The sequence below is a fragment of the Pagrus major genome, chromosome 5 (genome assembly GCF_040436345.1).
Source record: "Pagrus major chromosome 5, Pma_NU_1.0".
NCBI lineage: Eukaryota > Metazoa > Chordata > Actinopteri > Spariformes > Sparidae > Pagrus > Pagrus major.
In genome coordinates, this window is record NC_133219.1 from 18,199,058 (window position 1) to 18,212,830 (window position 13,773).

The 13,773-nt window shown below is 39.0% G+C and overlaps 1 protein-coding gene across 1 annotated transcript in view; it reads left to right on the forward strand.

The window, feature by feature from the left end:
• The window catches only part of LOC140995917 (protein unc-13 homolog B-like), a 66,823-nt gene that overhangs the window by 49,975 nt on the left and 3,075 nt on the right, over window positions 1-13,773 (forward strand). The window contains exons 21-24 of the mRNA XM_073466077.1: window positions 11,141-11,229; window positions 11,366-11,503; window positions 12,793-12,916; window positions 13,562-13,628. Of these exons, the coding sequence (XP_073322178.1) occupies window positions 11,141-11,229; window positions 11,366-11,503; window positions 12,793-12,916; window positions 13,562-13,628 (418 nt within the window). The remainder of the gene's footprint in view (window positions 1-11,140; window positions 11,230-11,365; window positions 11,504-12,792; window positions 12,917-13,561; window positions 13,629-13,773) is intronic.

Below are 13,773 nucleotides of genomic sequence, written 5' to 3' on the forward strand. Positions count from 1 at the left end.
GTTGCACCGTTTGACAAAGCTCTATATCAGTCGTCTGTACTGTAAATATAGTCTCTACTGTAAGTGAAGACAGCTTGTTTCTCACTGGTAATTATTCACGGGAATCATACATGTCATTATAGTGATGACTACCATTTCGCCTCAAAATAAACCAGAGGTGTCTCTCCACAGATGAATTAAATTAGTTTACATTTTAACAATACGTGCTATTTCACGTCCAGATTACATGTATGTGAGCTGACTTTCATGTGAGGAAGAGGGGTTGATGTTCAGCAGTACAGTTCCACCCATTAAGTTTGTTAAAAAATGATCTTCATACAACTTTTCACTGCTGGTTTTACCATCTGTGAAGTTCTGAAACATGTTGGATTTTAAGGGCTGCCTTGTAAGAAAACACAGTACTTTCTTATTTTGCTAATGCTGTCCTGTCCATTCCTATCTCTCCTATCCTCTCCCGTCTTGAATTGTCCCATATGCCCATAGGTTGACAACAAAGAGAAGGAGAAAAAGGTTGGTTGGTCAGGCCCAGTAATTAGGCATTTGTGCAACCAGGACTTGTGTTTTGTGTGCCGTGCTGTATTTGTGAACTAGACCCACCTGTGTATGTTTATGTTCTGTTTTTTTACCATAATTAAGTAGTGTCTAATAGAATATTAACAATTATGATGTAATATTATAGATTAAGATCAAACTTTACTGATCCTCAAGGGGAAAACAAGCTGCCAAGCAGACAAACGATAAAAAGTAGTGAAACCACCTTTACCAGCTTCAACGATGTAAGTGATGACCACATTAATCAATAATCTTAATCCAATATTATAATATTATTGCTGCATAATGAGTACTGTGGTACTCTAAGTATATTTTGATGCCAACAGTTTCTGTTCTTTTACTTAAAAATTAAAATGCAAAACTTGTAACTGAGTATTTCTACTCTGTGGCACTGCTGTTTTTTATTTAAGTACAAGATCTGAGTGCTTCTTCCACCTCTGGGGAAGAGTTCTGCATTTGTCGCCTTATGACAATAAAGATTAGCATCTCGTTAAATGCCTCCTTATACAGCTAGCAGCAGTAAAAGGATGCTCCAGGGAAATGCTGGGTGCTACATGGCTCCTGCTATTACTCTGAGAAGATTGGAAATGTAGTTGAAGTGAGGAACAAAAACATGATATATTTTTAACTTACGCTAAAAGAAAATGCTGAGCCCACACAGCTGTTGAGAACTCGCGACTCACAAAGAGACAACAAAGGGAGGTGTTGGGTAGACACACTGGCACAATCACATGGAGTATTCATCACTAACTGATATTTTCTCCTAAAACTTAGGATAAAAAATAGAGTTCTGTTATTGTGATGCTGAAGTTTAGTTTGTGCCCATGTTAAGCCGTTGTTTACCATCCGTCTTCCTGTAGGATGATTCCTCAGCCTATGATGACAGTGAGGATGAGCAGGAGAAGGTTTGCTCTCTACAATAGGTTCCTCCAACATTTCCATTACTAACCTCTCCTCTCCTGCTGGCTGCCACCTCAGAGCTGATAAAAACCTCATATTGTGGTTATCTAGATCTTCCATGAACTTTACTATTCTCTCGTGAGACAGTGTCTCAGTTTGTTTGTGTGTGTGTGTGTGTGTGAGCAGATATACTGTATGTGTGCACATTTCCACAGTTGTTTTCCGTCATTTCCATCAACATTTTCTTATTGTCTTCCTCATGCCTCCTATTTGTTGTTTTCTTTCTTTTAATACGTCTTTGTTTCGTTCCTTTTGTCGTCCAGAAGGTTGATAAGGAAAAGGTGAGCCAGAAGCCAAAGACTTCCATGTACACTTTTAATCTTAAGGATTACTTGTGTTGAACATTTATGTCATTTGTCTTTCTCTTTCTTGTTTTCACATCTTTCTTGTCTCAATCCAAGAAGGAGAAGGTGTGTTTGCATCTACACTGTATTTGCGCAGACACATTTTTTTAGCATTTAGAGAACATGTGTGTGTAGTATGAATGTATGAAATGACAATGTGAAAACGATCCCAGTGGGAAAGCTTTTGCTCATGTTGATGAACATACATGGAATAATCACCTGAATCTGCAGCTAACTTCAGCTTTATAGAGAGCATCAGCTCATTGTCTAGCTGTCCGACCCTCATCTTTACTTTCTTGGTTCACTCTTACTGCTCTTATTGTATTATTTTGGGCTGCAGCAGAAAGGTGGCCTTAACTGCTGGTTGTGTTAATAACAACACATGCTCATACCTAAATGACCTGACTTCCTCCTTTGCTCCTGTCATAATTACTCCTGCCACTAGAGGTTGCTAAACACAGTGTATGGCTCCTAATAAGCTGCTTGTACAGACTTATACAGTGACATCACTGGTGAGGACGGGCTTGTAAATAAGTAACTGTTTGCCATATCTACTAAAAAGGTGCTTTTTTAAAATTAGAAGAAAATGTATAATATAGTTTATAAATAATAGCGTTGGGTATGGCACTTAGCTTAAATTTGCAGTTACATTACAGTCACTTGAAAGAAGAGGCAGGAGCTTGTGTGTAATGACAAAGACCCCAGTGTGAGAGGTAATGAGTGTTTTAAATAGGGAAAACAAATGCTTTTGAAACTTACCATGCTCTAAATTATTGATACTGAAATGATCAGAGGTCCAACAGAGCGATAGCACTCTGGCTAAAGTGAAGGATGGACAGATAGATTTGCCTTTATCGCTGACAACATGAGGCCAAAGTGTAAACTGTCTCGCATCAATAAGTTGTTTTTGTCCAAAGGAGATCTCAGTCAACTAGCAGGGACAAGACTCCGCTGTTTTCCTTTCAGCTGTTTTCACGATATCATATCTTTGAGCACAGATGGAGCAAGTCATTAGTGACATGATTTGGTGGTAGAAAGGACAGACAGACTCTAAATAGCTTTTGACATTTAAGTGCGTTTAAATCCCAACTGTTAATGATCCTAATCCTGTTGAAAGTAGCTAAAATCATGCATCTTGTCTCATATCTGAAGGTGTAAATCCTGTGTGTGCTTTATGCAGAGAAAAACCTTGAACCCTTTAAATGTCAAAGCTTGTTTTAAGCTATGTTTTAATCATCCCTCAGAGGAGGGATGTGAACCTCCAAGCTTGATATAAAACCTGTGAATCAGCAAAACTGCTCCAATGAGGGTCTCACCTGAAAGCAACAATAAGCTTTATGAATATGTGAGTCACTGTCTGGAGGGAACGAAAGGCTAACAGGAAGGCTGAACTTAAAAGAAAGTGCTGAAAAGAGTGCGCCTGTTATGATGTGTGAATGTGAACATTTGTTCATACTAGTGCTTCTTGCATCTAAGCGTATAGCTCACTGACAAATGTGTGTCCTTGCAGGCTGAAAAGAAAGACAAGGAGAAGCAGGTTGGTTTGTAATCACTCTGCCTTTCACCTCCCCTCTCTGCTCAATTCAGCTTTTCGTATTTGCTCTCCTTCCTGTGTAATACTCCCTGAACCTCTGATCTTTTTAGTCATTTTGAATGCACTCATGTATTGACTTCATTGACGCGCCATAATTGCTGTTCAGATACATATTTTTTTAAAGCTAGCTCATTAGGAGGAGTTTGTTAGTGGAAAAAAAGGGATTAATGGTGCTGGATTTCTTTTTGAACATTTCTTTTCTTTTTTCCCCACAAGGAGGATAATAAGAGCAAACAGGTGGGTGCTTAAAACACACTTTACAAAGACAAATGGGGATTTGCAAATATTTGTTTTAAAAAAAAAGAAAAAAAAAAGGCCCTGCAATGCCCTGTAATATGCATCTTTCTCAAGTTTTTGTTCTGAAATTCATAATCTGCCCACTTTGACTGAAGGCTGAATGATCACTTTGGATGTACTGACTCATTTTTGAAAACATTGTCAAAGGAAGTTAAGGAAGCTTCACATCAGTCAGCATAGGCATCAAATATCAAAAGTAACAGTAAGAAGCTGATACAAACATTTTTTTAAAACTAAACAAAACACACTGACAAACTGCAGGCAAGAAAACTATCCGGCATGATTTGGAGCAAAGCCAGTGGCTGGTGCTGGCACGGTGTAAGCTAACAATACATCTGGGTTGTAAACAGCAGCAAGGGCACTTTATCACGTGTTAAAGCACTTCAGTTAAGTGTGTATGTGTGTGTATGACTTCCACTTTGTGTCTGCTGCCCCTGTTGACTCAGACTTTTCCCAGAATTCAATTCAAAGGATCATTTCTAATTGCCAAAACACTTGGATTTGGCCTTCGGCAGAGGCTGCACTGTTTGATTCAATTGAAGGCGATATTTGCCTGAGAATGAAGCTTATTCTCTCTGAACTTATAGGCATGCTGTTTTGTGTTGTATTGCAGTAAAATTGTTGGCTCATCGTTCCCTTTGGAATATTTTGTACTTGTGGGGAAGGTGAAAAACATGACTATAGACCGCTGCTGTCTAATGTTTTATTTTGTTTTGTTTTTTTCCTCACCAGTCAAAGGAGGAAGTAAACAAGGTTTGTTTTAGCAGTCACAGTCCTTTTTTTCCTTTGTAGAGTTTCTCCCTTTGATCCACCTCTTTCATGCCACTCCTGAATTTAGACTATTAAGCTGGTAGCCATGGTACAACAAACATCCCTGTCTTCCAGTTAACCTGATAAACATTATTACTGCAGGTTGTTATTGTAAAATGGTAGAATCAGTCTTATAAAACAGAGCTGGCCTCAAGAATAAGCAGACTAAGCAGCTGTTGAGGGGCCCTCAGCGACCCCAGACAAAATGAAAATGTGAAAAGAAAAAAGGGAGGGTGTTTTTTCTTTATGTCTATATATTTCATATATTTGTATGGGATGGGAAAGAGTGAGAAGTTCTTCTAAAGTATGCCTTGACTGACTTACTTTTAACTGAATGTTTGTATGTGCATGTGTGCAATCATCCATGGACAATTGATAGGAAATTGTGAGAATATACACTTACCCGCTCTGTAATGAACATGTACTCTGCTGGGACCAGAAACTCATTAGTCATTAGGATTTCTTTGCTGCCCCATTCTTTCTAGTTGAGGGAAATTGTGTGTGTGCTTTCAACAACCCAGTTGAGTGCCCAGCAATAGTCGCACTTCAATCAGGGCCGAGCTTAATTGTGCAAGTGTGTTGCTTACCTTACTGAACTGTACAGTATATATTTTTTGTTTATATTTTTATGTATGTTGGGGCTGGTTTGTAAGCATTTTACTGCCAGTACCGCCACATCACAAAATTGAGCGATTTTATAAGGGAGTCTGGGGAATTTCTTCCCCTCTTCATCTCCATGCTGTTCCAGACTGTAGTTGCTGTGGCTGCTTTGACCTATAGTATGTTGATGTTCCAGTTTACCCCCAGCTGTAGTCCAAAACGTCCTCAAATTGTTGTTAATAACTTTTAGATATATATTTTATCTTGGCCATTCAAATTAATTAAAAAAAAATGTTTAAATGAATGTTGTGCACCATTTACGGTGACGTCATTATATAGACTGAACCCTCAGCAGTAACTGACTTCCTGTATCCCTGCTACAGTCCATATTTATTTATTCCTCCAGGCACATTAAGTACCCAGGAGAGTATATGAACAGGTTTGCTTGCGTTGCTTAGATGCTTGTCTAAGCGTATATTCGCGACATTTACGCAAGTAGTCATTGACTAACCCCCAAAATTGCAGGTGATTCATCATGCTAAAACCACAGATGAATGATTAGTACAGCGATGCACAGTGAAGACTACTGGTTTAGATATTGGATCGTAAAAAAAGCTTTGGCCAGCATGAAACATCTGCTTCAATTACATCTGATCATTCGTTCTATACATGAGGCTATCTTCCAAATAATTCTTGTTTTGGATGACGTCAGCGTGCAGCAGTGTCATATCAGACAGCAGTGAAATGTTTTTCATCAGGTGATGTCAGTTTTCCCTTTTGTCTTGTATCATCTCAATAAACCTGGGGCAATAAACAAAAATCTTTTATTAAAATCACCCACTCACCATTACCCAATCCACCAGACAATATCACAGAAACTCCCCCAAAATAAACCCTGACGCTATTTTCACCTGCCGTATACCATAATGTACAACCCTGTGTGTGTGTGAGTGTGTGTGTATGTTACAATTTATTTAAATCATCAATGTTCCTCACAGTATTGTGTGACTTTACGTTCTCTTTTTACTTTTGTGTCTTTTCTCGTTTTTTCCTTTCTGTCTCTCCGGGAAGACTGAAGCCACAGCTGCCACAAAGAAGGTACAGTTGGGTGGTAGAGTGCGATAAGATAGTCGAACAAACACTTGTATTACTTATAAAGGACACTTCTAATTTCAGGCTGTGTTTCTAGTGAAGAGAGTGTGTACATGCAGGCTTGTGCGTGCGTGTCCTTTTGTTCTTAAAAGTACTTCTTTGTAGTCATTCCCACTCACATCACTTTCCTTCTCACAAGGTCTTGAAGAATTGCAGTCTGTAGTATCTCTACAGTTGGTGTTTTAAAGGCTTGGTAGTTTTAGCTATGAAAGAGATTATATTAAATCAAACATGATGTAAAATTGTAAGCTCATCTGTCACGAGCTTAGAACAAACACCAGAAGCTCGGGGACCAGGGGAGCGTTACTCCAATGTTTCCAGCCCGAGCACAGGAGCTTCAGACTAGGAGGGGCCAGGGCTAGCTGGTTAGCATGCTAACTTCAGTAGATATCACTGCAAGAAAAATTCATAGACATCATAATGTCAAAACTGATATTTATTCACATTCTGGTGAAATGATCAATGATCACTTACAGCAGCTTTCAGTTGCTGTTTTGGCTTACAGTGAGTAACATAGTTGCTGATTTGAATCTCAAATACAGAATTGTAAGTGCTGAATTAATCTATGTACTATTCCACTTTTAGGCTTGACTAGGTCTCAATACATCTACACTCACACTTCTCTTGATTCACCTTCCTTTCTAATACTGAAGAGGATGTCGTCTATTTTCACTCATTTCTCAAGGACACCTCACACACTCATGTGCGCACTCACCTCCAAATGCCTGTAAAGATGCTTGAATCTTGAACACTTGCAGCCCACATAAACACAGCTGTACATTTCATTTTTGGATCCAGACCAAGAGCAGACTTGGTCTGACGGTGCAGAGTGGACACTCCCGCCTCTCACTTCACTCATTGCAACATTTCCCAATTAAATTCCAAGATACTAAAACACTGTCACTTGAAAGTCATGGCCTCCTTTTAGTCCAATTATATGTTATGGCAGTTTGCCCAACGTCCTCTATCTAATAACACAGTTATCGATGGCACACTTTCTATGAAGACACTATAGGATGCCTTATCTTGCAATCGTCTAGCCACTTGGCTTGTGTAACATGTGATGCATACTTGAGGTCCAGCATACTCATGAGCTTCAGGCTTAATTTTACAGGTTTATCGAAGGTCTGCTACTAGACACTTTAAGGCCAATCTTTCCTGCTGGCTGCAGAACCACTAAAAGCTGCACTTTGCAGTGATAGTTTCTTAATAGTAGCTGACAAATGAAAAAAGACTGATTACTAGTGCCATGTTCAGCATCGTGGGCATTGCTTGGTGTGTCAAGCTGTCAAAACTGCAATTTGATATTTTTAATAATTGTTTTGTTTTTTATCTCTAGTGCTTAGATTCATGGCATGTATTGAAAAATCTTTAAAAGCCTGCTTTAGCATCACTCAAGATGTTGCCGACATTTCTTTGCACCTGAATTTACGTGAGTCTAAATGTGAAACATTCAAAAGGTATTGGAGAAACATTGATCACACACTAATATTAGCTAAAACATGTCATAAGGTATATGGGAAATTGACCAATCTAAACTCAAAAGTTGGATTTCCTTGCCTAAAACCACTTCGATGTGTAACAAAAACACAAAGCCCAACGTTGTGATTTCACTCAGTTGCAAAAGTGCTGTTTTCTGTGTCCATTGCATGTCATTTCCAAGTAAACTTAAACTTGTATTATTGGCTGAATCATCACGCCTGCAACTACAAACCTCCACTCCCTCCCACTTTACAAAAAATGACACCAAAATATCCTAGCTATACTACAGGTGCCGCCATCTTGTGCTGTCGACATCACTTGACCTATACTGCAGCCAGTCACCAGGAGGCAATTTGGATGTTTTGGCTTCACTTTTGGGGAGCTGTCATGTTGTCCATCTTAAATCATCAATGCCTGCAACACACAGGACTTACAACGCGATCAAGCCTTTAAAATTATACCACAAAGGTCAGAGGACTGTCTGTAGTGCATTTCAGCCCTGGGGTGATTGCAGTCAGGTGGATCTGGCAGCCATTTGGTGTCCTACTCAGGTTTACTTCCATCCTAGGTAGGACACCAAATGGCTGCCAGATCCAGGGCTGCTCTCAAGAATCCATATTGCACCTGTGGTTAAACCACAACCAGTCAGTGTCCAGTGAAAAACTACTGAGAACCACAAGCATGTTTTAGGTGTGACGACTGGTGGTAGAAGCGTTTTTGAAAAAACGGTTGTGGCTCTTCAAGAGGTTAGGGTAGATGTTGCTTTGTATCAGCTCAGTTATATCAGAACTGGAGAGTTTATTTTATTAAAGACAACCAAAGGAAGATGTTTTCGCTCTACCCTCAACTGGCTTCATAAGAGTTTGATTACCAACTGGCTCTGCCTGCAGTAGAAGCTGATAGAGAGATGGTTTGTCCAATCACCTGCCAAGTTTCCAGGACGAGGATGTGCGAGATGGTTCTGTGTAAAAAAAGTTATCTGAGCCTGACCTCTTGGCTTGAAGTTAACTTTTATTATTACAGCTATTTAGACTTAATCTGCCAAATTTTGCATCCAAAAATGAGTTCAGGTTTCCCTGGTTTGCAATATTTGCGAAGCACAGGTCTCATTTAAACATGAGCTACTGGTTGCTGAAAAAGCCTACAGAAACAAATCTCATGAAAATGTTTGTAAGAGTCAGCTAATTTTAGATCACTCTTTGAGTAGCTTCCTCCTTCTTCTTTCTACTCTGAACATCAGCCTCACTGTGCTTCCCACCAGTTTTATTATATGTCATTTTATTCACCAGATTCAGCTTTCTACTCTCAAGAAGTCTGTTAACTGAGGATAGAGTGACAGCCTCCTGTCGTCAAACGAGTTCCACTAAATGGACTCACTTCACCTCCTGTGGTATATTTTTGAAGGCCTTGAGTTTGTGCTTGTGTTCTTTATAACTTGAAGCGCGCTTTTCACACGCTGTTGAATGGTTTTGAAAAGGCATGAATGAACTCCTCATCTGTTTCTACCGTTACATCTACAAACTCCTCCCAGCTGAACTCGTCACAACCTTTTTCGATTTGTATCTGAGTCAGCATTTCTTTCCTGTTCTGTGTACATTCGTCATCCAGCTGCATCATTAAACACACAAAATATGCCCATACTGTAACTCCTGGTGCGTGTCTGACTGATACTCTCATTGTATTCACAATCGGTGACACTGAGAATTGAATGCGGTGTTATTCATCTCCTCTGCACACTCCAAATATATTCCTGCACTAGAATTTATATATACATACTGTACAATTTTCGAATCCGCTTCATACAAATTTATGTTGCTGCAAACTTTGTGCACAGTTCTGCTCAAACATCCAGAAAATCACAGAGGAGAAACCAACCAGATGTTCATATTGATTTTGGCACTTCAGAGTGAGTTTGTGGAAAAGTTTTCAACTCACAGCACAGAAATAGATCTTACACGAAAGACAACCACCTTTGGTTTTGGTTGTTTCATCTTACTGTTACTTCAAAGCGCTTCCATCACTTGATCCAGAACCGTAAATAGAGACATTACCTGAAGTCTTATTACACTTAAGTTGGACTGTAACCTTCTAATGTTCAATGGACGCAGCTGTCACATATTTTTGCTCAATGCTCCTGCTCCTGTCATACCTGCACTTCTTTTTCCCAAAATCTTTACAACCCTTCTGCCTTTATCAAACCATGTTCCTATGCACAAAAAATATGTTATTTATTAAACATGCGTACGCACACCTGCATGCAGTGAACAAGAATAAATCCTACCTATTCTGTGCATCCACAAGCTTATTCACCAAAACCTGCAGCCTCAAAGTGTTATACAGTAAACATCCCTTTCAGGCGGACTACTTGTTGTGGGGAAAATACTAAAATTAATAGTAAAAGCAACTCAGGAAGATCACTGACGAGGATGTTCAGCTAAACCAAAATGTTTTATTTGGCACTTTCAGAAGCGGTTTGTCAAAAAAATGCTGTAACAGCATTTTTGCATGTGTTAACGCCTGTATTTATTCACATTTGACATTACGCTTATGTTTAATGTCATTTTTCATTGGTTAGCCTCTATAAAGATAGAGAATTACAGTTTTCAATATTTTTTCCCATTCATACAAGCAGTCTTTCTTTGTCATGTTTATATTAAATGTAGTCTATTCACATTAGTGTACAAATACCTAAAACTACATTTCATTTTGGCTTGTTCTCACATTAAAATCATATCAGTGGGTGTCACTGAGCTACAGTTAGGTATTTTTGGTCTTCCTTATTGATAAATGATTGTTTTCAAAGGTGCAATATGTAAGACTTGGCCACTTGTTGAATTTATACAATTGGGGGCAGCATATCCCATCACCAGAGTAACTACTAACTTCTGCTTACTGTATTTTATACATACGTACATGGCTTCTGTTAGCTTTAAGCTCAGTTAGCCGTGCAGATAGTCGGACTACTGGGGGAGCTGGTTAGCATGCTAATTCATTACATATCTGCAACAAACGTCTTTGACATAGCGTCAAAACTGTTATTTCTTAAAATTCTGTTGCTGATTTTAGTCGATTTTTTAATGTTTAAAACTAAAATTTGATGGCTTTAATTTTAATTTATTTTAATTTAATGTGAAGTTTCTTTAATAGTGAGAGAGAAGGAGAGAAGAAAATACAAATACATACAGAAAGAGGAATAAAACTCACAAAAAGGGAGAACTGAACTCACTGAATCTGCCATAAGAATGCAGAATTTTGGGTTTTAACAATCTAGATGTGGCTGTATAACTCAGAAAAGACTTTAAGTCACCTGATCTCACCTGTCCACTGTTCATTTATATGTGTGTTGTAGCTGGATACAGAGGCAGCTGACATCCTCAATGAACTGCAGGTGAAGCTCAACACTGTCCTGGACAACTTCAGCACTGTATTTGCCAAGAGGTAACACACACACACACACACACACACACACACCCACACACAAATATAGTATTGCAATATGGCCCAGAAACACTCCTCCACCAGCGTTGCAGAGGTTTTCTTCTTTAAGTTTGTCTCTGTCTTCCTCTCCCTTCAGTTTCCAGGCTCGTATTAACGGCTGCATGCGTCAGATGGCTGAGATCCTCTACCAGATCAAAGGCCCACCCAACCACAACACTGCAGAGGCAGATGCTGACACCATGCTGAGGCCCCTCATGGAGTTCCTGGATGGAAAGTAAGAAAGCATGACACACACGGTGGCTCCTATTATATTTTTTATATTGCTTTTGGAATATTTACCGGCTATAAAACATGTATGTGGTATGTGTCACAGTCTGTTATTGTGAGAGATTGGTGTATCGGTTGCAGTTTTGAATGCGACATTGTTTAATTCCCCTAACAATACATTTGTGATTGGAAAAACTTAAGCTTTTAATGTGTAGCACATGACCATGATGTAGTTTGATCAAAGCCAAGAGTAATACATGAAAAAAAACACAAACTCCAGGTCAAAACATCCCCTTTTGAGCTGGGTAAAAGTGGTATATTAACCCAGACTGGATCAATTTTAGTGTGTAAATACTGAAATTCCTTAGATTCCACTTCTTCCTAATTGAGTTCAGGAGCACCGGAGGGCAATTTAATGAGGCACGCTAACACAGCATGAAGTTGACACTTATCCCAAAATCTTGTCCAATGTCGAGTTAACACTTGGCTGTTGAGGCTGTAGTTGTTGCAAATTTCATTATTAATAAGGTTAAAACATCAAAATTAATTTAATAATTCTACAGTCCTTGACAACTTTCTTGGGGCATTAAGGTGCAGCTGATTAGCAGCCCAAACTGAAACCGAACATAGCTGTGAATGAATCAGTGTGAAAAGCAAAAGACGAATGAAAATGGTCAAATGGATTAAAGGGGGGGGAAATAGTTTTTAAATTGCAGTACACACCTTGCTGCATCACAAAGGAGAGAAACATATTTTATCTAATCATGTCATTCACAATAATCATTTTGTCCTTCGAGCATTTTGTCCTGTTGTTAAGGTGCAGGAGGCTGTTATCTAGCAAAACCAAACAAAACCATCATCATAGTACTGGAAAGTACAGAAAGAGAGTTTTTTCTGTGGAAACAGACATTTTGTCTCGACTGTTACAAACAGCCATGTCTGGCCAAAAACTTCTCCTTCTCTCCCATGCAGATTTATTAAGATTTACGATGCTATGACCGCATGATATTCAAGAAAGAAGTATTATTATTTTAACTTGTTTATTTAGGACACACACTGAGGGTTCTCCTGTGAGCATGCAAACATATTTTATTTTGTATTCATCTAACTAGTATTAACACTGGCTTTAAAAAAAAAACATAATCACTGTTCTGTTTTGTTTTGTATGTATTCATTGTTCTGTATAACCCTTATCATGTCATTGACAAATCACTCTTTGTACAGTACTTAGGTCACAAACTGACCTCTACAGAGACAAGTTTGAGCTCACAGTTTTGGTGTTTGTTTGTGATTCAGCCTCAGTATCTTTGCTGACATCTGTGAGAAGACAGTGCTGAAGAGAATCCTGAAGGATCTGTGGAAGATCGTACTGAGCAGCCTGGAGAAGACCATCGTCCTGCCTCAGAGCAATGACAGCTTAGTAAGTACAATCCTAACTCTTGCTCCAACCCAAACTTCAACTACACAGCGTTGCACTCCTATAACACGTTTGGACTCACTCAGGACAGTGAGTATCAAACGTATCAAAATCAATGCAGCTATACTAGATAACGTCTTTTTGTTGCACATGTTCTTCCTTGTCAAAACCTGATTGCTTATATTACCCACAATGCAATAGTTCAGTCAGAGATTTAAGGGTTTTATGCTTGTAGCGGCTAATGTAGCCTAGAGCCGCTAGCCACTAGAGATGAGGAGTGGGCTGGTATGCTCACTTCTTTCTAACTCCAAACCTCAGATTCCTTCTGTTTTCCAACTGTTGGTTGGATCTAAAGACTACAAGTTCAATTTTATCACATCACATACAAATCACATACCACACTATACTTATTGCCAACAATGGATAATTGTAGGAACCCAGCTGAGATCAGCAGCTGTGCTCTGCTGCCACCTAGTGGTGTATCTCAGCAGGTGTGTTTCTATAATTCAAAACATTGGAATAATCTTTACATGAGTCTGTTCTAGTTAGATTTTCTTCTGTGAATCATGTTGAATTAATTCGTTTTGTCTTTTGTACTGATAATTATGACAATATCACATGAAGTCTCCCCCTCCTCTCCCTCTGCAGGGTGCCCAGCTCCTCACAGCCGCTAAAGGACTGTCTAATCTCAAGGTAACACACACAGGCTTTGTTTGTAAAGGAACATTTGAAACCCTGAATGTTGGTTGAAACATTCATAAAAAGAAGTCAAATTAGCTACAGAGAGCACAAGTTCTTGCAGATTTTCCTGGTGACTTTGAAGTTTCCCACAGCCACAGTCATAGATGTTTAAGTAATTG